Source organism: Passer domesticus, chromosome 2, assembly GCF_036417665.1.
Source record: "Passer domesticus isolate bPasDom1 chromosome 2, bPasDom1.hap1, whole genome shotgun sequence".
Lineage (NCBI taxonomy): Eukaryota > Metazoa > Chordata > Aves > Passeriformes > Passeridae > Passer > Passer domesticus.
In genome coordinates this window covers 112,589,499-112,612,919 of record NC_087475.1, presented here as the reverse complement: position 1 = coordinate 112,612,919, position 23,421 = coordinate 112,589,499, and the positions used below count along the sequence as shown (strand labels likewise).

The window sequence follows — 23,421 nt, the reverse complement described above, 5'->3', positions numbered from 1 at the left end:
GATCTATAGGTTCTTCCAGGGGCAAGGAAAGACACTCCTTTGCCAAGATCTTCAGACATTTGCTGGCTGAAGAGGTGACAAGCTGAATTTTCACTCTAACAGTGGTGTGTGTGGTCCCAGCAGTCTACAGCTCCAACTGCAGACTGCCACAGATGATGAGAGACTCCGTGGTCCCCTCTCAGTGAAAAAGATGCCATGAGACACCTGAAACCATTGGCACACATGCTGAGCTGCTTCCAGCACTGGCTTTCAGAGGAGTCTTCATTTTAAAATATAAATCAGTGTTTTTAGCACCTTTTAATAAAGCTGAAGCTGCCACAGGCCCCTCTCTTGGGTGCTCTAAGGGAAGCCTGGGCTCCAGCTGGGACTCCATGTGCCAAGCTCAGAGCATGTAGGCGCTTATATAAACTATTTTTGAAAAACATATTTTTATTATAGTGTTGCTCTTTGGAGCCTGTGAGGGTTTGAGGAAGGTTTATATATTGCTTGGGTGGACCTGGGGGATGCTAACAGCCAGCATCTACTCTGCACCTCAAGTTTACAACTAGAAAACAAATTTCTTCCTAGGATATTTATGCCAGCTAAGATGCATGGGGGGCAGGGGGCATTGGGAGCAACACAGGAGTATCCTTTACTTTTAAGATCACATGAGCAGTCACATGGCCAGTTTGCTCACTGATATATTTAACTTTGGGACACCACAAAAGAGAGGAATAGGGGATTACAGGGACATCTGCTGCTTCTCAATCTCCCTGAACAAACTGCACTAGTACTCGCATTGACCGCAAGGACACGTCCAGGGACGAGATAACTCTTGCTAGCTTAAACAGAAGACCCACAGGCATGGTTTTTAGAAAAAAGCAAGTTTGCTGCAGGAAAATAAATAATTAGAAACACTGCACAATATGGCAAAAATCAAACGAACAATTACTGCGTCACAGAACATGCACATTGAATTCTATTTGATTAACAGTGTTATTTTTCAAAGTAAAGAAAGCTTACAAAGAGCATGCACATGTTTTGAATGTAGATGTGTTTAGAACTTCCCACTCTTTTTTTTTTTTCCTGATGTCTCACTAATTGCATTTAGGCCAAATGTTGGGGAGATTCCTATTGCTTGTTGGAACTGTTTTCCTTAGGGAAAGTAGAGAGCACAACAGGTCTGGAAATGACGGAATACTAAGCTTCTTTGGGATAACACCTATTTTTATTCTAGATTAGTGGCAAAAAAATATTTGTTTTCCTCTGCTTAAGAGTAATTGGGATGTTTCTGGCCACTCTGAGATTTTGCACTGTTGCACAGAAAGTGATTGTGGAAGACAGAACAGTTGCATCTAGAATCCTTAAGTGGTTCTGCTCCTCCACTTCTTTACAACCCTGGCACCTGAACAAGTGGATATAGGATTTCTGAAGATAATGAAAGAAATAACACTACAGGAGACAAAATGATACATGCTCTTTTTCCAAGTATCAATACCGGTTTCTAGCAGGAATTCTGTGCATGGGAAAAGGAAATACATTTTTTTTTATTAAAACAAGCATTACTTTCGCAGAGCACCATAGGCTGAGCAGCTATGGAAATCTACTTTCACTAAAAATTATATCTGAGCAGCAATACTTGCATTAATTTTAACAGACCAATTACATTATTACACAGAATGTGCCAAAATGCCAGGTCAAACTAAGGTAAATACCTCACATACACCTTGGAAATATATGCTGCCCTGAATTGACAGACTATTTAAAAACTGTAATTCCCTGTCTCCAGAATCTGTTCAATAAAGTGAACTTTTATATTTAGTGATTGTTTCCATTTCAGGCACATTTTTATCAGTCTCAGACCTGCTGTAGCAAAATTGTGTAACTGGATTACACTACAGTTGCATTCTTTCTGTGCACCCCTAGAAATCAGATGGGAAACAGTCGTGGTTTCAGTAAATTGTTTTCCTCCACAGAAACCTCTCCTGTTGAAGAGGCACCCATCATTGCAACCTGCTGTGCCTTTGCTCCTCCTCATCATGGACCAGTCATGAATCCCAGAATTACCTGGGCAGGAAGGGACCTTACAGACCATCTCAATCCAACCCCTGCCAGAGGCAGGGACACCTTCCACTACACCTGGCTGCTCCAAGCCGTGTCCAACCTGGCCTTGGACACTTCTAGGGATGGGGCAGCCACAGCTTCTATGGGCAACCTGTGCCAGTGTTTTACCACCCGCAGAGACAAGAATTTTCCCCAAGATCTAATCTCCCATCTTTTCGTTTTCAGCATCCTACCAAATCATCACTATTCAGACTAACTCCTATAGGTATCAAAAAATCAAGAGATTCCTCACCAACAGGACAAATCAAATTGTAATAAATCAGGAGCTCCTGATTTATTATAGACAAGCTAAATGTCTCTGTGAAAGGCAGTTCAAAACCAAAAGACTGAGCCAGCTAATTAGCAACACTTATCACAAGCATGTTCTTCAGCTGAGCTCCAGCAGACAGTAACTTAAGCAGAGTTTTACTGCACTTCCCTTCTTCAATTTGTCTCAGTACACTGGTTAGAAGGGCCTCATTTACACAGTCAGAAAGCAATCTTCAGCTCTTTTGGCCAATTCTGTGGTACTGGATATCAATTTTCCTTCTCTGATTGCACCTGTAAGCCCAGGCTCATCCAAGCTGACTTTACTGACACAGGGCTCATGACCTCTGATGTCATGACCACCATGTTGCTGTGTTTAGCAGGGGAACTCAGAACTCTAAGATGGGAAATATTTTTAAAATTTATTTTATGAAAATTGTAGTTGAGATCATCTTTAAAAAGAGCCAATTTTCCACATGACTTTTAATTTAAAAAAATTTTTTTATAGCATTAACCAAGATTTGGGAGTTATTTTCATATATTGAGGGGAACAGAGAAAGCTATTAGCTAAAACACTTTTTACTATTGAGACAAGAATTGCAATAATATGAAAGTATATCAGAAAGCATTACAAATACCACTGTAAAGAAAAGATAATATTTAGAAAAGGTGGGGTTTCTTCCAAATTTGATCTTATTGCTTTGACTACATTAGAGAACTATGAACTCATATTATTTAGAATCATTCAATTTGCTGTTGCAGGGGACTGCAACTATGAAGTACATAAAAGTACTGTAATTTCAGTTAAGATAATAACATAAGAAGGACATGAACTTGGTAATGGGACTGGAGCACCTCCCATATGGAGACAGGATGAGAAAGTCAGGGCTGTTCAGCCTGGAGAAGAGAAGGTTGTGTGGAGACCTCACAGCGCCTTCCAGTGTCTGATGGGGCTGCAGGGAAGCTGCAAAGGAACTCTGCATCAGGAACTGTAGTGACAGGACAAGGGGGAATGGTTTTAGCTAAAAGAGAGGAAATTTACATTAGATAGCAGAGGAAATCCTTGGCTGTGAGGGCAGTGAGGCCCTGGCACAGGCTGCCCAGAGAAGCTGTGGCTGCCCCATCCCTGGAAGTGTTCAAGGCCAGGCTGGACGTGGCTTGAAGCAACCTGGTCTAGTGGAAGGTGTCCCTGCCCTTGGCAGGGGGTGGAAATGGATGAGCTTTAACGTTCCTTCCAACCCAAGCCATTTGATTTTTGATGTTTGATTTGATAAATAAGTTATAAACCTGTCATGCATCAGGATAGCTGCAAAACTTTAATTCTGAACCATTTCAAATTTAATCTCTTTCTGCCTGATTGTCAGAACTTCTATCAGTGAAAGCACTGTAGTTAGTGCTATCTCAAAATACTTTAAAAACCTTGAAGAACATGCAGATCCAGTGGTACTACCACACAAGTTTCCTCTGTCTTCAGAAAATGCCCCTCACTAGAATTGCAGAAACAATGAAGAAAAAATTGCTAAAATAAAAAGGCACCTTTACAGAACACATTTCCAGAGGCACAGCTTTACTAGGAAAGCCAATGCTATGTAAAAAGCAATTCACATTTTATTTTAAATTTCCATAAACTGTACAAAAATGTTTCATTCTCACAAAAAATAACAGCAATATTTCCAATCTTACTTCTAGACAAACAACAAACTCTTTATTTAATCTTTCCAGAAGGAGTTTACAAACAAACATACTATAAGATGGATGGTGTCAGAGTTGGGGCAGAGCAAACAGATTTAAACATTTGTGGAAAAAATTTTAAGTTTTTAGTGTCCTTTAAGAACTTAAATACTCCTGCCATGCCTGTTAAGCCTAAGAAAAAAGTTTTGTGTCTGACACAAAGGAATGTAAACAGTCATCAAGAGATTAAAGAGGTTGACTCTTCCAACAAAACCATAAACGTACCCCTGTATCACTGACATTCACTTTACACCGAGACCTGTCCACAGCATGGGGATCGTGCAATAGCTGAATCCACTCTCCAAAATGCCACTTAAATGTACATCAAAGACTTTCTTAAATGTTTGGGTTTTTTAAAAAAATCCTAAGTAACAGAACTGAAGTAGATTATACTCTTTTTAATAGTCTGAATTTCTTTCTTATCCTAATTAATCAGTGAATATGTAACAGCCCCATCAGATCTACAATCATAATGTACTTTTTCCACGATGCAATAAAGTAAACGAGCACCTAGTTAAGCCAATCAGATGTAGAAAGCACCTCTGCCAAGAGCATGGGCTTGTGTCAGGCTTGATTTTGTTTGCCAAACACATTTAGTATGGACTAATAACACATAATTTAGGTCTTTGACAACAGATTGTTCAGCCCAAGACCTAAAATGAAAACACAATTGCAGTGATTTGTTAAAGATTTCACCGGTTTTTCTCCCCAGCTTTGAAACTTAATTAAGAAGAAGCTGTTTCAATAGATTGGTTAGAGCTTAAAAAGTTAGGCATCATTTGTTGCTTCAGAATTGTTTGAAGGAATACAGTCTTGAAATTCCACTTTGTCTGGATAGAGTTTAATGTAAGTGTCCACCATCAAATCTAAGTCATGTTTTATGTCAAGGTTTATGTTCAGCAAAGCAAGGTTGCTTGACCTTTGCCCTGTCAAGGTGTTTTTCAGGTATGCCTTTAAGCGCTTTCGTCCCAGTCCATATTTCTCATTTTCCACCTTCATCACTGGAAGTAAGCACAAGACTTTAAGCAATGCATAAACATTAGGGAAAAACTTTATGTCAGGCAAGTGAAGTGCTTCATAAATAGTAGCTGGAAGTTCAATATCTTTTCCTCTGTGCTTCCATTTGATTCTCCAACAGTGAAGCTCAGCAGAAAGTGTGTCTGGATTGGGCAAGTCATTTTTGAACATGTCAGCATGATGCTCCTCAGATGTATTGAATTTGAGCTGTCCCATGACTGAGGGCACTAATGATAAACATTTAAGAGCTTTTAAATGTTGTTCTGAGAAAATATCTTTTAATTCTTGAATAATGTGCTCTATTGTTGGGACACTTAGGATTTCTTTGTAGTAATTTTCTGATGTCATATCAGGGTCGAAGTTCCCCTGTTGTGCCCTGAGAAATTTTCCTGGGAGTTTAATTTGTACATCCAGTTTTGTAGCCAAATTTGTGGCTTCCTCAAACCAAAATTCATGGTAAACTTCAATATTCTCCATCACTTCATTCAGAGAGTGCAATACTGCTGTTAAGCTGCCAGCTGCAAAGAACACATCTGATGTTTGTCCCTGGAGATTTTTTCCAAATGCTCTTGTAAAAGACAGAACATTTTTCATAATTACAATAGTGACAATGAAATCAAAATCTGTTAGTGCACTTGAAAGTACAAATGCTCGACCAACAATGAAGTTGTTCCACCTGACAGAGAAGTCACTGCTCACAGCATCCAAGCAGAGTACCAGGGCTTGCAGGAGGTCCACTAATACCTCAAAAGTATCATGCCTGCCTGTCCAGTGAGAACGGCAGATCTTCTTCAACTCATTACCCTTTTCATCATTGTCCTGAAAAAGAGCAGAAATTGTGTTGTCCAGTTCTACTAGTAATTGTGGAGACTGGTTAAAAAGACAGCAAACTTCTTCAATTGTTCCTAATGCAATAGAAACACCAACAACAGGAACAGATTTTGCCAGCCAAACATTTAAGGCACATGAGGAACACAGCGTATACACAGCTTGTGGATACTTTTCCAAGAGTCTTGTAGCCACAACTTTCATTTTAGAAGCAAATCCACTGGAGACAATGTAGGCTTGACCCCGACAGTACTCCATGTTTAGACCCCACTTTTCAGTAATAGTTGCGTGGAACTTAACAGCTAAAATTTCAGGATCAGCCTCATATGGTAAAAACCCTATGAATTCTTCTCTTAGATTGTGAGAATCATCAACGAACCTCACCAGCACTGGCAAATGTTCCTCTCCTGCTATGTCTACTACTTCATCGGTGACAATAGAAAAGAAGTGCGAGTCTCTTACTTCCCTCAGTGTCTCCTCTCTAACACAGTTTTCACAGATCTCAAGCATTTGTTTCTGCTGAGTTTTCGAACAATACTCAAGGTTGACTGCAGTCATCTCAAATCGTTTCCTCAGAACTTCATCGCCACCATTTATTCTATATTCCAATAGAGCCTGAAAGTTATCTGAAGTAAAAATGCCTTCTGGAAGTTCATCAACATTATGGCCATCCAATGGAATATTCTGTTTACCCATTAAGATCAAAATTTCAAATAATGATTTAAGGTAATCTTTGTTTTCTCTTTCTTCCAGTGTTAAGGGGACAGTTTTTTCCTCTTGTTCTTCCCCTCCTTCCTCTGAGACAGTATTTTGCTCATTGTTTTCATTTGATTCTTGAGTTGCCTGTTTCCGTTCAAAAGCATCATCAACTAGAAAATGAAAACACTGTAAGTGTCAAAAATAAAATATAACATTTACTTGCCCATTACCTTTAAGTTACCTTTAAGAGTCCAGAGAAGAATATTTCCAGTTTAAAAGCAAATTAATATTTTGGAAACAATTTAGACTGGCTGGCTGAATCAAGAAGGAACTAAATTATCCTCCTGCTATATATAAACTAATAGTTATGAGTCCTGCATTACCTCATCAGCCTTAGCAAATAAAGCTATTATCTCAATTATTTTGATCACTTACTCTTTTGCTGCTTCAATGTTCTTATTTCATCTTCACTCTTAAAAAAACAAACAAAAAGAACTTATTTTGATGACAATGTCTAACACGTGACCTAAAAATATTAACATATCAAGATTGGATACAAACACTGTAGATGATACCAGTTAACATCTGCCAAAAAGTGCTAGAAATTCTAACACCATGAGGTTTCTTAAGGTAGTTTACTACAGCCATGACATGTATCTACTAACTACATGAGAACAGTTGTATTAGGAGGTTCTCCAATATGTATAATTATTAGTAAATAGATTCTATTGTTATTTGGTAATGTGCTGCCAGTAGACAGAACTATCTTTAACTCCATTTTCAGTCAACAGATGAAACCAAATTCACAAAGAAGTATTTAGAAATTGTCTGCAATTTTTCAAGTATAAACAGAGATTAGGAGTGGAATTCCTCTTAATTGTCAGTATACTTACAACCATGGAGACACTTTCTCTCCTAAACGACACACAAGACACAATCCGACAAAAAAAATTTCTCAATCTTGCTTTTATCCATGGATCATTTTTTCACAACAATAAGCTAAAACATGCATGTCTGATTTGATTCAGATTTCAGAAGTTAAGTGGGTGAACCAAAGACCACAATCAACATGCAGGAAGAATTCTGGGATATCAAGCTTCAGTTGTGTTCAGCTGGCACTGTAGTAACAAGGAAAAGGAAACTATACATTTGATTTGGATGAAAGAATCAGCTCTGGACCAACACATTTAATTTTCCAGATTATTTCTTCAAGATTTCCTTAGATAATTTTTTTATCATGCATTTAATTTACAATCAACAAAAAAGATACAGGAATAGGCAGCATAGAAAATACAAACACTCAAGTGGCTAAATATATTTATTTCACATTTTTGTGTGAAAGTTTCACATTAACTTACTTGTCATCTTTTCTTTTAATAATAAACCAATAATTTTACATTAAAAACTTACCAGCTCTTTTATCCTTTTCCTATGTCTGCTGTGGGGATTGTTCAGGTGACTTGTAAGATCAAATATAGTTGGCACAGCATTATCCCGTAAAACCGTTCTGTATGGGCTCTGTAAGGAAACAGACATCTCAACTTGGGAATTCTTTCAGAAATTTCAGGCACTGTCCCCTTTTTTTTCTCTTCTTCTCTTCTTGTTTATGTTATTATTCTAAAGCGGGTTGACTTTTTGATGTTACCAAAGAGAAAGGTAAGCTATGTAATTTACATTTCAGGGATATCAAGAGAACACTGAAAATAGGAAGACAGATATTACAGAAAACTCCAATCCAAACTACAAATCCTCTTTTTTGTCCCTATTCTCTTTATATGAAAGACCCTGGATACAGTAATTTTAATTTACTGCAATATTATGATTTTGTAAAAAAACAAACATTCTGGATAAAAAGATGGTTATGCATCAGAAAGAAAACATTTTGTTACTATTGTGTTTTGGGTTTAATCACTTATTTCACAATTCTAGAAACATTTCATTGTGAAAATGTTCAATTGCTTCTTTTTGTAGAACTAAGAAGTCCAAAAAGCACTACTGTGAAAGATCATATTGAGGGAAAATTTATCGGTAAAAACTTCTAGATGATCATATAAGTGCTCCCAGTTAAAAAAATATTTAAAGTAAAATGTTGTATTTGGGTATACTGTAAACCTGGGTTGCCTATACTGGCTAATTTCTACTAAGTACAAAATTGTAACTGATGTCATCTTGTCATTAGATAGAAATACATTTCAAACAAACCCAGTTTCATAGTGTTTCCTTTCAGAGTCATAATTACTTCCAATTTTCATCTGTTTCAGGGATGCTGGCTAATTAAAGATCTCATCACATGTAATACCACTAGAACTTCAGAGTTGACCTGCATATTTTAATTATCCTTCATAACTAAAAGATCCATTTTGCTTAGGTACCAGAGTAAAATTCAGCCTAGAAATTAAAACTTGATACAAAGTCCCAAGTCCACCCTTTCTTACTCTTATACAAGCTGTTAAAATCATATTGTTGACAAAAAGAACTGAAAGCTATTATTTCATTAACAGAAAACAGTGCCTGGAACAGCTGGATGAAAATGTAACAGGAAATTATAGCTTGACAGATGTGAAGAGTGTTTAAATCTTGTGGCCACAACAGAATGTAATTTAATCAAATCACACCATGTACACACTTCAGGAACAGGACATTAATAAGTTTAAATAATTAGAGATATGCAAAATTACACCCAATAAACTTATAGAATATTGTAATCTCTAGTGAAACGAGGAAAGCACTGCAGTGAAGGACAGTGTTCAACAAGCACATTAAACTGCCAGGAGCACCACTTTTTCTCTCTCCTCTGACTGTTCTTCATCTTCATTATGATTTTCAATGGCTGAGAGCCTGTGTGGAGCCCCAGACAATGGCAGTGATCCCAATTAAGACTAAGAAATTAATTTTCCTAGGGACAATTTACCCAGGAGCTGAAAGATTAAAAGGCAGCATTCTGGTGAAACATGTCAGTCATATTTTGCAAGGTGCAGTAAACAAATGCTTGTTTTTACTTACACTTCTGCATATCATAGAAGTCTCAAAGTGTTTAGCACACAATCTGTAATGCTTGTTGAGTTGATCTGGAGTTTTATCTTCTAAATCTGCCCTTCGACAGTTCTCTACCCATCTCTGACATCTGCATGTAAGGAGAAGAATTAGATAATCTTAGGATAAAACAAACTCCCTTACAATTTCAAACCATACTCAAAACTGGAGCCCAAGTGAGTGCAAGTGGCCTAGAAAAGCTCGGGAAAGTTCTTTACAACTTCCTTTGGAACATCCCATCAAATTTTTGTAAAAACTACTTTTTCTGCTTTTGCTCACCACTTAACATCACCCCATCAAATTCAGGAGTCTTTTCCCTGAATATATATATCCTTGCCTTTGTCATGCACACACACATACACAGAGAGCAGACTGTAGTGCGGTTGCTCATGAAACATTAACTATTTAATTCTAAAGAATTTGCTTTTAAAAAGAAAAATTAAAAACCAAAGAGATGTGCTTGTAGTCTAAAGTCATAACATTTTCTAGGCAGTTTTTAAGATAGCTGTCTTTTCCACCTCCCATCAAAATATACAATTCTTCTTATTTATTGTGGTCACTGGGGGAGTTTTGAGTAGATTTTTGAAAGTGAAATATAAATAGAAAAGCAACCATTCCATAGACAGTGCTTCCACGCTTGAAGAAAATTCTCCTTGGATATGTATTTTTACATGTATTTACTTTTGCTTTGGATTAGTTCTGCAAGATATACCACAAAGATAAAGAATTATTTCCTTTACTAACAGGACTCCATTTAGGTATGTAAGAGACTGTCTCTTCTGGTGAGTAAACCACTTGCAGTAATTGATGCAAATGCAGTAGTCAGCTTCAACTTCCCCTAACTGGGTACACGCCATCACTCTCTGAGCAACAAAGTTACTTGTTCTGTTGCTAGAAGTTAGAAGAAAGCAATTTCACTACCACTTTTGACTGCAAACGTGAAATTATTGTTTCTAGCAGTAAGGAGGGACAAAAACAACTAGTGATTACTGAACAATATAAGAACAAAGGCTGTCTTGTCAGATGTTTTGGTGGGCAGCCCAGATGAGGAAATCACAGGTCTGACTGGATTCACCTCTGCTTTACCTCAGTAAAGGGCAATTGTGCAGATGAAAGAGGGGAATCTTTGATTCTGATCTCTGCTGGTTGAACCAGCAAATCTCAATTTTTTACTCATGCAAAGTATTAAAATAACAGTGACTGCAAATTCCATAAATCAAAACCATTTCTAATATTGCTCTTGGAGATCCATACAGAATATGCTTAGTAACGACTTAAGGAAAGAAAACAATGTTTTAAATCATCTGATTTTTGGCACAACAGATCTTGCACTTTTGTCTTGGCAGTGCAATCACCCCAAAAAGAGAACAGGGGAGCTTTCTTTACTTAATCAAATTATATAAACACTCTTCTAAAGTGGGAGACCTGTGGTGTGTAAATTATATTGACTCTGGCTCTCAGACTTTCTCAGTGGGTGCCAACTATTAAACAACTCATTAAATGTGGTCACAGAGGCTGATCAGCCTCCTCTATAGTTAGTAGAGAGGGTTTCAGTCCAGAGAAAGAGCCTGACCCCATGGTCTTACCTGCTTCTCTCAGTGCTTCAGGCAAGCTGACAAACACTGAGAGGGAGCAAAGCCAGAGCTCCTTACATTATGTTAACTCCCTGAATCACCTCCTGGCAATCACAGGAGGCAGGAAATGTGATTTGAGGCAATCAAACTGGTGGCAGGAATGGTGCATTCAGAACTGGCACACAGTTGTCAAGGGGAGGCAAACATCAGCCTGAATTCTTGCCCTCCCATGTTAATGCCAACCAAAGAACCTAAGTAGGTACCTAGTAAGTACTAAGCAGTACTTAGTAATAGTCAAGGATCAGATCAATGAGTGACAGCAAGAGATACCACCAGCTCTTCAGACGGGCCTTACTCAAAAATGAGTCTCACACAGATTTCATTAACCACCCAATACTCCTTTCCTGATGCCTTAAGTTTTAACTTTCATATTATCCAGATTCTGTACTGCATTAATATGTAACTCTGAACTTCCTATGAAGTGTTAGCAAGCTCTCCTCACAGTTTAGTTGGACAAAATAATCCTTTTCCAGCCTGAGAACCAAGGACACCCGTGGAGCTTCAGGCCCAAAACCTATAAACAACAGCAAATTGAGGAGAGCAGTCTGGAGATTGGGACTTCATAACCTGCAGCTGTAATTGGACAATTAACCCTAATATGCAAATGCACCAAAACTTGCAAAAGTGTGAAAATATGTGACCTGTTGTCCAGCATGGGCGTAGCCTCAGCCAGGCTCTTGTACTGCCCAAGGTGTATTCTTTGAAGGCCTTTTTAATAAATACCTGCTTTATTCCTTTAACTCTGTCTAGCCTCTGTTCTAGGTAGCCTCTCAAGGCATCATTCCCTTACAAAGTTCTTCAACAGTTCACAAAAACTGGCTGTGGCTGCTGCCTTTTGTGCTGAAATAAACACTGTCTGTGATGCCAAATGATTTTTGCCTGTTTTCTTTTATACACTCGTTGTATTCTTACACATATATTTGTAACTTTGTAGCCTATTGTTCTATTTGTAGCTAGTTTTCCCAGTACTTTACCCTACCTTTTCCCTAAGCAGAAAAAACCCCACATTCCAAGGCCCCCTATCCTATCTTGACTCTGTCTGGGAACCAAGGCCAAAAAACAGCTCTTCAAGACACATTTTCACAATCATTTAGTTCCCATCTAAGGAAGGTGGGAGGAGGGCACGGGCAGGATTCAGAGAAGGTTGGACCAAGGAAAATGGCATCACCTCTTATGTCTCTAATTGGTGATTTTTTTCAATTATGCTGAGTTGCTAAACTTTTAAAACTGTATTCACCCATGGGGGTGGGCATTTTGTGGGTATTTTTCCACATCTGCCCCTGGAGGGCTCCAATGAAGACAAGCCTTTGTGTTGCCTCCTATACTAATATTATCTCTGGGGTATGTTGTTTTATTTCTAGGTTCTTTAAGGCATCACCTGAGCACCTGATCCAAAAGAAGCCCTTGGTGTTCAGAGCTCTGGTTTGAGGATCCCAACTACATAATCCTAGAGGGGTTCGGGTTAGAAAGGACCTTACAGCCCATCTTGTTCCACCTTCCACTAGACCTGGCTGCTCCAAGTCCCATCCAGCCTGGCCTTGAACACTCCCAGGGATGGAACAGCCACAGCTTGTCTGGGCAACTTCTGCCGGGGCCTCACCACCCTCACAGGGAGGAGTTTCTTCCCAATACCTAATTTAAATTTCCCCCCTTTCATATCACGGATCAGACATGGGCACCAAGCTTCACAACCCACTGGAGCAGCATATCAGCAATCAGAGTTCTAGAAATTTAGGAAGCTCTAATGGCAAAGGCTGAAATGTTGACATTCTCTCAGGTAGCTACAGGACTAAAAGGAGATGACAGGTTATATGACTGAACTCAAACCTGAAAACTCCATCTGAGTCTGAATTCAGCCCTTCAGTCTCACTGTGAGTTTGGTTCCAAATAGAACACTCTCTGAGGAATGGAATAACAAAGAAAAAGGAAGTCAGACCCCTGAGATCACCCACTACAGCTCTATAGTAATCAAAGCGACCCCTAAGCAGGGAGAAATGATGAGGAGGACTCCATTGATATCAGAAGGCTAATTAATTACTTTATTATACTATATAATTCTATTCTATATTATATTATATCTAAACTGAATCTGCCAAGCACTCAACTGCACTCAACTCATGAGTGGCTGCCGCCAGTCCCAACACAGACACAAGCTCGGTCCTGATAAACCAAGGAAACAAAACACCATCACTTTGGGTAAACAATCTCCATATTGCATTCTATTTTGGCACAACACAGGCACAACAAATGAGATAAGTATTGTTTTTCCTTTCTCTGAGGTTCAGAGAACATGAATCCCAGAATATCCTTGGGAATTTGTGCCTTGCTTTTCTCTGTGAAGAGAAATGTGGCTACATTGCGCTGCATGGTATTATCCAAGAAGCAACTAGAAAGATCTTAGAATAAAATTTGTATTAACTTTTATAAAATCTTTCAGTATTCAACTAATGCATACCATATATTGTTACACAAGTCCTTCCGTTGCAATATATTTGGCAGCTACAGATTTAGTTGTAGCTATTTGGTGGATTGTCAGGGTGTCAAGTTGATGCACCCTGACAAAAGCAGGTTCTTCAGCAAGTGCACATCAGGTGAAACACTGTTTTTTGTACAAATATGGCATTTTCTGTGGACTAGTACTTGCTTATAATGGTGGTCATTTTGTGTAGCGTTTTTAAGTATATTTATTAAGGCATATTTTAGATATGTACATATATATAGGTAAGAAGATGGTAAATTGCTTTCTCTAGAACAAAGAGAATGCTGTTGTCTCAAGAAGAAACGGTGTTATTCATAAATGGCAAGCATGACCTGTGACTCAGTTTAGCAGCATGAAATCTTTTTAATTTTTGAAACAATGTTATTAATTTGGAGGACACAGTTTCATTTTCATCCAGGACAAAGATATGCAAAGTGTCCTGTCTGAGCAGGAAACTGGGATTTTGCTGCCTAAGACTTTATATAGCCACTTCAGCAAAAAGAAAAGGAAAAAACTTCAGTTAATTAAAAAAAAAAATGTAGATATAAGAAAATGCTTTAAAGTTTTGTTATTGGTCTTCAGGAGGTAGAGCGTTAGGTCCATTAAATATGCAGAGAATGCTGACACCCACTGCAATGGAATAGTAAGGTATAAAACTACCATGTAAATTGATACTTGTAGAATATGTAAAATTGTTACTTCCCACCAAGGCTTATGAAGATTGAAAGATACTACTTGTATGTGCACTGCTTCAGCAAGAAAAGGTCACTGTGCATCTTTTTTTAAGCTTCAGTTGTGTTGTCAGGAAGTAAAATATTTAGGATTTATGTTAACAAGAGGACAAAGATTAGCAGACCCAGGAGAGGTCCAGGCTATGGTAACCAGGCTGTGGTTACTCAACCAGTAACAAATAAAAACCCAATTGCAAGGATTTCTTCAAGATAGAAAGATATGGCAGACTGGATATACCAGGGGTAAAATAGTTCAGTAAATCATTGTCAGAGAGTGCTGCTAAGGAAACTTCCCTGTTGGGCCACCCAGGAGCCACCCTGGCAGTCACACTTGCACCCCTTGGCAGCTCTGACAGTCAGACCGGATTTCCTTAGTGGCTTGACCCCAGGTTTCCCATAGCACAATCTCAGTCACATGAATCTTTAAAATAATTGTAATCACAGTGCAGCAACAAAATCACAGCTCAAGATGGTGCGTCCAGGGAGGGAACCCAAACAAGTCCAAGTCCTCTCACCAGTCTAAGTGTGGGAAAGTTGGGTGCTGTCGGCCCCTGCGGTGTCTTGGAGTGTCCATGTGCCTGGCTGTGCCACAGGTCCCTGTGCCCTACTGCTGTGCAAAGGGTCAGCAGTGTCCCCTGCCTCTGGCTGCTGCCACCAGAGCTCCATCTGCAGCTGGTGCTGCAGTTGCCCCTGAGCTGCCAGCATTGAATGGATTCCTTAACATTACCAAGACAGAGGATGGGGAGCCTGTGCAATGGGGTTCAGAAACAGAAAAGGCTTTCCAAGCTATAAAAAGAGCTTTACCTTTGGCTCTGGCATTGGGATTGCCAGGTTACTCCAAAGCCTTTTGAACTATTTCTGCATGAGAAGACAGGCTTGTGGAGCTCGTGAAGTCCTTATGCAAAACCTACATCCACAAGACTGCCCGGAGTCTTACTACTCAACTCAACTGGATGCTGTAGCAGCAGGGAATAATTCCTATGTTAAAAGCAATAGCAGCTATTGGAGTTTACCAATATTACTGAACAGGTCTGCCTTGGTCTGCCTGGTCTCTGCTGCTGACCAAATAGCGGCACCTGTGGAGTTTTCTCCCCAGAGATGCTCTTCAGTACCTTTGGTCACAGCTGGGCACGTGGGGACAAGTCCAGGACGAGCTCCAGTGCTTGTGGACTGGGGCTTGTTGGTAGAAGAGGGTCACTCCTCAGGCCTCCCTGAGCTGGAGAAACCTTTGAGGCAAGGTGAAGGAAGGAGTGGGTCCTGATGGAGAGTTTTTAATCCAGAGTTTTTATTTTGGGCCGCATGGCCTCTGAATCCTGCAACAACTCCAACAGAACTCGCACCGAGTCGTGTGCTTGCCCTTTTACCTGGGGAGAGGGGCAGGGGAGGGAACACAGGGAGCACCTCCACAGGGGGAGGGGGTCTCAGGTGAGAGGGACACCTGGGTGGGCCAATGGCCCCTCAGAGGGTGGAGAGCATCCTCTGAACCTGCCAATCACTCGATGCTCTCTGGCATTTCTGGTGTGATGGACAGTGCCCAGCAGGGGTCAAGGGTGGGGAAAGGAGAGGTGGTGATTGACACCACCCTTCAGGGAAGGGACTGGGAAACTGAGGCACACCATGACAACACACCGCAACAAGCAGCAACAGCAATTACCATGAAAAGGAGCAAACTTAGGTCCAAGTCACCCAACAACCATGTATACATGAAATGAACATGATTCTTAAACATGCTTCACAAGCACCATCCCCACAAGAGCATATAGTTGCAAATAAAATATTTTAAATACGCATATTTGAGATTTTTTTTTTTAAATCCATAACTTTATTTCTCATTCCCTTCAACAGTGAGCTGCATCATGATGTAGTGTTTCTGCACACTGTAGCTGCTCAGGTAGTGTTTCACTTCAGCCACCTACAGGGAGATACGCATGATCAGTCTCTAGAGAACTTGGATCTAGTCCCATTCTCCAATGGATGCTCATACATGAATGGCAAATGACACACAGGCTGCACAGGAACGAGAAACTTAGAGGTGCTTAAAGCAGAACCTCTGCAACCCTTGGTGAATGCCCATGAGGCTGAATTGACTTGCATTAGGAAGAGCAGCCTGGTGGAGATGTAATTAATGAGTGACTGCACTAATTCTAAATCAGCTTTTGGAGGGCATCATACATCTACACTACTGAAGGAAGCATGGTTCCTTTACTTCAGCAGAAAAGAATGTATTTAATGGAATTGAAATACAAGTGTTGCTGGAAGCTACCAAGCTTACAAGAGAAATCACTTTAGTACACTGTCCAGCTCCTACCAGAGGCTCCTGTGAAACAAAGAAATAATAAAATAAACGTATTTGCTGTAAGCTTTTAGGTAAGGAAACTGGATACACCATTCTCACATCAAATGAGTAGTGGATGATGTATTTTAACAATTTTATTTTCATCTTTCCCACTGTAAGCTGTGAAGGGCAAATAACATTTTGGGACAATGCACTTTGCTCACCATCCCAGTCTGACCCACAAAAGTGAGAGCAAGCAGTACAAGGAACATACTTTCATTTCCATCCACAGACTACTGTAGACCAACCCATAGAATAAAACACCCTCAAGTCTGTAAACCAAAAGGATGCACGGATTTATCAGTCTCTAAATGCTCTTGGTAAAATAGAATATATGAATATATAGGTTAGATATATGAAGGAAATTTTTTACAGTGAGGGTTTGGAGGCCCTGGCATAGGTTGCCAAGAGAAGCTGAGGCTGCCCCATTCCTGGAAGTGTTCCAAGGGTTGGCTGGGAGCAAGGCAGTCTAATGGAAGGTGCACCTGTCCATGGCTTGGAATGAGATGAGCTTTAAGGTTCCTTCCAACACAAACCATCCTAGAGTTTATAAAATAGAGTTTTTAAAAATTTAATCTTTAAAATGTAAAGTCACACATCTTTAAGTAACTCTCTGCACTGCTACCATGGAAAACACTCATTCAAAATGTCCTTCCATGAAAAAATTATAAACTGAAGAGGGTATTTTCTTCACACAGTAAACTGCCACCTGCTGATGAATTCTGTACAGCTTGATGTGACTCACATTTTACAGCATGGACTTCTTACAAACTAAGACTGAAGCTCAGACAGTGCCAATTTTCTTCAATTCCACACAAACTGCAGACATTCCTTTGTGTGAGATCTTAAGGGTCTCGCAGGACAGATGGTAGAAAGAGACAACAGTAAGAGCAAATCATGAAAATGACAGAATAAGAGTAGGTAAACAAGCACTTCGATTTCAGTTTTTATTAAAGCAAAAGCATATGGAATATGGATTGTATTACAATATCTTGCATGTACTAGACATCAAGAGGTCTGGATAGCCTTTACAGCAAGGCCTTGCATTCATCCAGGAGAACATCACAACGTATCCAAAATCACAACTTTAGAGAGCAGCTACTACCTATATAAGCTTTTTCTATCTTCATTTGAAATTGCTTGGAGAGTCTGTTTCCTTAGAAAATACTACGTATGCATAATTCCCATGGGGTTTTGATTTTTCAAAAAATCAGGTCAAGCAGCTTCAAGGAAGGAAGGAAGTAAATATCATGTAAAAATCATGAAAAGGCCAGCCTTAACTACCAGCTGTTAGAAAAGACTAACTGGTATTACTCTATGTCTGTGCCCCATTCAATGTTGTGAGCATCATGCTAAATCAAATGATTTTAAGAGTGTTAAAGAGTGTCATTGTGATTTAAGGGTGAACCTTTACATGAGGGTTTCTACGTCTAAGTGCATGATTTATTTTTTATAGTATTTTTCACTGTGTCTGTTCACTGTATTTCATAGTATTGCTCACTGTCACTCACACACTTTTTGCTCTACCAGTACACCACCCCTGCTTTTCACCCACTGGGAATTTCTCCCATCACCTCTGCTGCTGGTCATGATGCTCTGCTACCATCCCAGCATCCCTGTGACAGTTCCTCCTCCCCGCTGCAGCAGTGTCCCACCCGCCTGACACACAGAGCAGCACTGACGGACCTTCACTGCCTGTGCCAGCGCTGAGCCTGCCCGGACCCCCCCAGCGCAGAGCTCCCCCACCTCTCACAGCCACACACCCCACCGCACCGCCTCACGCTCGGCCGCACCCTGCCCCCAGGCAGGCAGCCCGCAGCCCCGTCCCGCCCAGGTACCCGCATCCCGGAGCGGCTCCGTCCCCGCCGCTCCCCCGAGGGGCCGCAGCCGCCGCCGCCGTCCCGGCGCAGGCGCAGCCGCCGCCACAGCGCGGAGGGTCCCAGGGCCCCGCCCCGCCGCGGCGAGCGCGGCCTCCGCAGGCACCGCCGGAGGTGCGGGCGGCCGCCGGCCCGCGGGTGAGGAGGCGCGGGGCAGCGGGAAGGGAGCCGGCTCTCCGGCACGGCGCCTCCGCAGACAGGCGGGGCCTGGGGGGGGCGAGCCGGGCGCGCCTCCCGCAGCCCGCCCCTCCCGAGGTGGTCTCACCTGGCGGGGTCGCGGGGGAAGCGGAAGAAGGCCAGGTCGGACTGGGTGCTCTTGCGGGTGCAGTTGGGCGCCGCGCAGAAGTTCGGCATGGCTCCCCCGGCCGGCGCCGCTGCCCCTTTAAATCCGCGGGCCGGCGGGAGGGGGGCGGGGGGGGAGGGTGCGTGTGCGGGGTGGAGGAGGAGGAGGAGGTGGCGGCGGCCGGAGGGGAGGCAGGGCGGGAAGCGGCTCCACAGTGCTGTGAGCGGCCGGGAGGATTCAGCGCCGCGCTCCGCCGGGCCGGGGCCACCTCCTTCCCACACTGCACCGCGCGCGGCCGCCCGCGGCGGGCACGGCCCTGCGCGTGCGCGCGAGCGGCGGGCACGGCGGGGGCGCGCATGCGCGGCGTGTCGGGGTCCGTGTGTGCGTTATCGTGTGTGCGTTATCGTGTGTGTTATCGTGTGTGTTATCGTGTGTGTGTGTGTGTGTGTGTGTGTGTGTGTGTGTGTGTGTGTGTGTGTGTTAACCCCGTGTGTGTAACTGTGTGTGTTACCGTGTGTGTGTGTTAACCCCGTGTGTGTGTGTGTTACCGTGTGTGTGTGTGCTACCTCGTGTGTGTGTTACCCCGTGTGTATTAACCGCGTGTCCATCACACCATGTGTGTTAACTGCGTGTCTCTCACACCGTGTGTGCTACCCCGTGTGTGTGGCTGTGTTACTCTGTCCAGGCATCACGCCGTGTGCATGTTTCACCATGTGTGTTACATCATGTGCATGGGCTATGCCATGCATGTGTTACCCCGTGTGTGTGTGTGTGTTACGGCGTGTGCGTATTTGTTACTCCATGCGTGTGTTAACTGTGTGTCTGTCACACCACGTGTGCTACCCCGTGTGTGTGGCTGTGTTACGCACCGTGTGGGTGTTTCACCATGTGTGTTACATCGTGTGCGTGGGCTATGCCATGCCATGCGTGTGTTACCCTGTGTGTGTGTGTGTGTTACGGCATGTGTGTATTTGTTACACCGTGTGTGTAATGCCACGTGTGTTACAGCACATGTGTGTGTTGTGCCGTACATGTGATGCCATGTGCTCATGTATGACGCCAAGTGTGCATGCACGTGTTACAGCGTGCACGTGTTACACCGTGGCCACTCCAAACCCAGTGCAGGAGGGGCATCACAACATTTCTTGCACAAACAAGCACTTTTCTCTCCTCCACAGCTCTTTCTTCTTCAGTCCAACTTACTCGTGCCAGCCTGGTCTCCCTGCTCTCTCCTGCCACATTATCCCTTTTCCTTCATTCATGTATTTGCAGCCCTACGTTGTTTTCCCATGTGACCCCCACTCTCCAAGCCCAGTACCTCCCATTCCCCTGTTAACTCCAGGACTGGTTTCCCCCCTCTCTTTGCTCACAGCTCCTGGTCCCCAGCCGCAGGTCTCCAGCCAGCCTCGTTGTTGCAGTTCTGATCATTTGTGACTCAGTTTCCCTTAGTTTCCCTCCCTGAAGAAACTCACAGAGGGGTGAATGGGGCAGGGCAGGGCTGGTGTACCTTCACGTGGGGCTGCTTCCCATCTGCTACACTCTCTCTGCTTAAAACCAGCCATAGGGTGGACATCGAGGTTGTAATGGTGTTCTCCTGTCTTATTTTCTTTTGTTTGGCTCTAGGAGGATGTTGTTGCTCAGCAGCCTCATGGATGATCCCACACAGAATCACTGAATCAATTATGTTGGAAAAGACTTCTGCAATCATTGAGTCCAGCCTATGACGGATCATAACCTTGTCAGCTAGACCAGAGCACATCCAGGCTTTCCTTAAACATCTCCAGGGATGGTGACTCTACCACCTCCCTTGGCAGACCCTTCCAATATCCAATATCTAATCACCCTCTCCATGAAAAAAATTCCTCCTAATGTACAACCTAAACTTCCCTGGCACAGCTTAAGACCCTGTCTTCTCATCCTGGGAGAAGAGGCTAATCCCCACCTGGGTAAACCTCCTCTCAGGTAGTTGAAGAAGTAATGGTAAAAGCCACAAGCTTTTCAAGTAATGAAATAATTTGATGGAGGTTGTATGGGTCAGAAGACATTATTAGGTAAAAATGAAATAAATCTTAGAAAATAAACAGGATACAAAAAACTGGGTGGTAGGAAGTGGGTAAAGGCTCCCTCACCAAATATATCCTGTTCAAAAGTAGGTAGAGCAGCTGTGAAATTACAAATGCTGATGGCAAGTGAGGATTGTTTCAGGTGTAATACTGCTGTAGTTTTAAGAATTCAGCTGAGATACATCCTTTATGTATCTTCACATAAAAAGTCCTGTCCTGGGCTCTAGGATTCTTTGTTTAGTATGAGCAGGATTAAAGCTGTCTTTTACATGAGGCAGTCCTGTCATCAAGTGCTCCTGACCAATCATAATAACTTCTGTTTATTTGGCATTAATTGTTTGCCTGAATTCTACCTTGGCTCTGTAGCTGAAGCAGTTTTGAGTAGTCATTTAAGCTAATTCTAAAGATAACTGCTGCACCCTATTGGTTTGACTTTACTTGGCAGTCACCAACATTCAGGGACAGTGAAATGTATAAATGAGTTAATCAGATAAGTAATCTTTTTTAAAATAAACCCGGGTTAGATTTAGTCCAGATAACTGCCATCTGATCTGTGGTGCAGATCATATAAATGTTCCTGCTGACACAAGGAAACACAGAAAAAAGAGAACAGGATCATTTTCAATCGTAGTAATACTATAGGACCATGATTGCATAATGTTAGAGTGAATTTTAAAACACTGAAAATCTGTTTCAGTAGGAAAAAATTACTTCTTCTCACATTACTAATAAGAAAATTGTATGTTCTGCCCAGTATTGAAAGACCTTTTCTCCTCCAAATTGCTTCACGAAACAGAAGTACTGGCATGCTAAACTCCTTTTTGGGGCTCTGAGCAAGCCAGACCAGATTAAAATTAAATTAGCCATTACATATTTCCGAGCTGACCAAAGTCTCTGTTGATATTGGTTGTATCATTTGAAGCACTATACAAGTATGTTATGGCTGTTACCATCTAGATATGTGTATATTTGCATAGGAGCTATCCTAATGAAATGAAATCAAGGCAAGGGCTTGTTTATAAAGTGGACTTACTGAGGTCTGCTGGATGGTGGTTTTTATGTGGAGACTTATTCTTAAGTGCTTTCCATGTAATGGAAAGAAAATAGACTTAATAGTTTTCAAAACCCAGTAGTAAAACTAGAAGCACTTCCTTTAAAAATAAAAATTAGTTTACATTACTACTTGGAAATTTCAAAAATTATCTTCTGTTGTAGAGTGCAGAAATCCCTGAAACTGTTCTTCCTGCACAGTAGCCTCTGAAGTGTACATATATATTTTAAATAATCCTCTTGATTATTCAGGTCTTATTCACAGTATGTTTCCAAGTGTGTCTATAGAACATTTAACAGGGATTATATACTGTATTAGTGTTGAACATATAATCTGTATTCTGATAAATTATTCTTAAAGGAATTTTGTGTGTTAGTGTTGCTTTTCTCTGCGTCTTCAAAGCTGTATCTTAAATACAGGATTTTCTTTCACGTAATAGTGGGTATAAAATAACTTTTTCTGTTTGCTTCTGGAAGTGGACTGTAAGTCTCATTCCAAGGTGAAAGTTGATATGCCTTAATTTTCTGAGAGTACTGTTAGTGTGACAATGTACTCCTGCATGTTTCCTGCTATGAAAAATTTATTTGCAAGAGAATATCTAAAGTCTGAAATGCTTCCATGATTCTTTTTACTGCTACATTTGTCTTCCATACAGCCGTGTTGTTGGGCTAATCTGAGTGTAAGACCTAGATGGACATCAGGTTAATCCCACAGAGCTAGTTTTGTGGATTTGTATGAAGAAGTGTATATCACGATAACTCTATGAACCCCAAGATTCTTCTGTCCACAGGGTTCACAGAATCCCAGAACCAATAGGTTGGAAGAGACCTTCAAGATGGAGTCCAACCCAGCCCTGACACCTCAACTAAACCATGGCACCGAGTGCCACATCCAGTCTTTTTTAAACACCTCCAGGGATGGTGACTCCACCACCTCCCTGAGCAGACATTCCAGTACTTTATCACTCTTCCAGTAAAAAACTTTTTCCTAATATCCAACCTATATTTCCCTTTGTGCAGCTTAAGACTGTGTCCTCTCGTTCTGTCAGTTGCTGCCTGGAAAAAGAGACCCACCTGGCTACAGCCACCTTTCATGTAGTTGTAGAGAGTGATAAGGTCACCCCTGAGTCTCCTTTTCTCCAGGCTAAACACCCCCAGCTCCCTCAGTCATTCCTCACAGGGCTTGTGTTCCAAGCCCCTCACCAGCCTTGTTCCCTCCTCTGGATGTGCTCAAGTGTCTCAACGTCCTTCCCAAACTGAGGGGCCAGAACTGGACATAGCACTCAAGGTGTGGCCTCACCAGTGCTGAGTA

At 41.7% G+C, this 23,421-nt stretch overlaps 1 protein-coding gene and 1 long non-coding RNA gene across 6 annotated transcripts; one reads left to right on the top strand and one right to left on the bottom strand.

The window, feature by feature from the left end:
• Positions 1–3,935: 3,935 nt before the first annotated feature.
• Positions 3,936–19,440, bottom strand: THAP12 (THAP domain containing 12). Of its 5 annotated transcripts, none has more exons than XM_064410835.1 (5): positions 18,630–19,440; positions 9,628–9,748; positions 8,035–8,142; positions 7,060–7,096; positions 3,936–6,794 (listed from the first exon to the last, which is right to left on the bottom strand). In XM_064410835.1, the coding sequence occupies exons 1-5, from the start codon at positions 19,352–19,354 to the stop codon at positions 4,849–4,851; spliced, it is 2,937 nt and encodes a 978-aa protein (XP_064266905.1). In that variant the 5' UTR covers positions 19,355–19,440; the 3' UTR covers positions 3,936–4,848. The 5 variants fall into 5 exon arrangements, with proteins under 5 accessions (XP_064266905.1, XP_064266906.1, XP_064266907.1 ...); XM_064410836.1 differs by having other exon boundaries at positions 18,675–19,440; XM_064410837.1 differs by having other exon boundaries at positions 18,979–19,186.
• LOC135294900 (uncharacterized) lies at positions 18,782–22,585 on the top strand. The gene is made up of 2 exons (XR_010356883.1): positions 18,782–19,013; positions 20,620–22,585. It is a non-coding gene; the product is annotated as an uncharacterized LOC135294900 (long non-coding RNA).
• Positions 22,586–23,421: the final 836 nt, after the last annotated feature.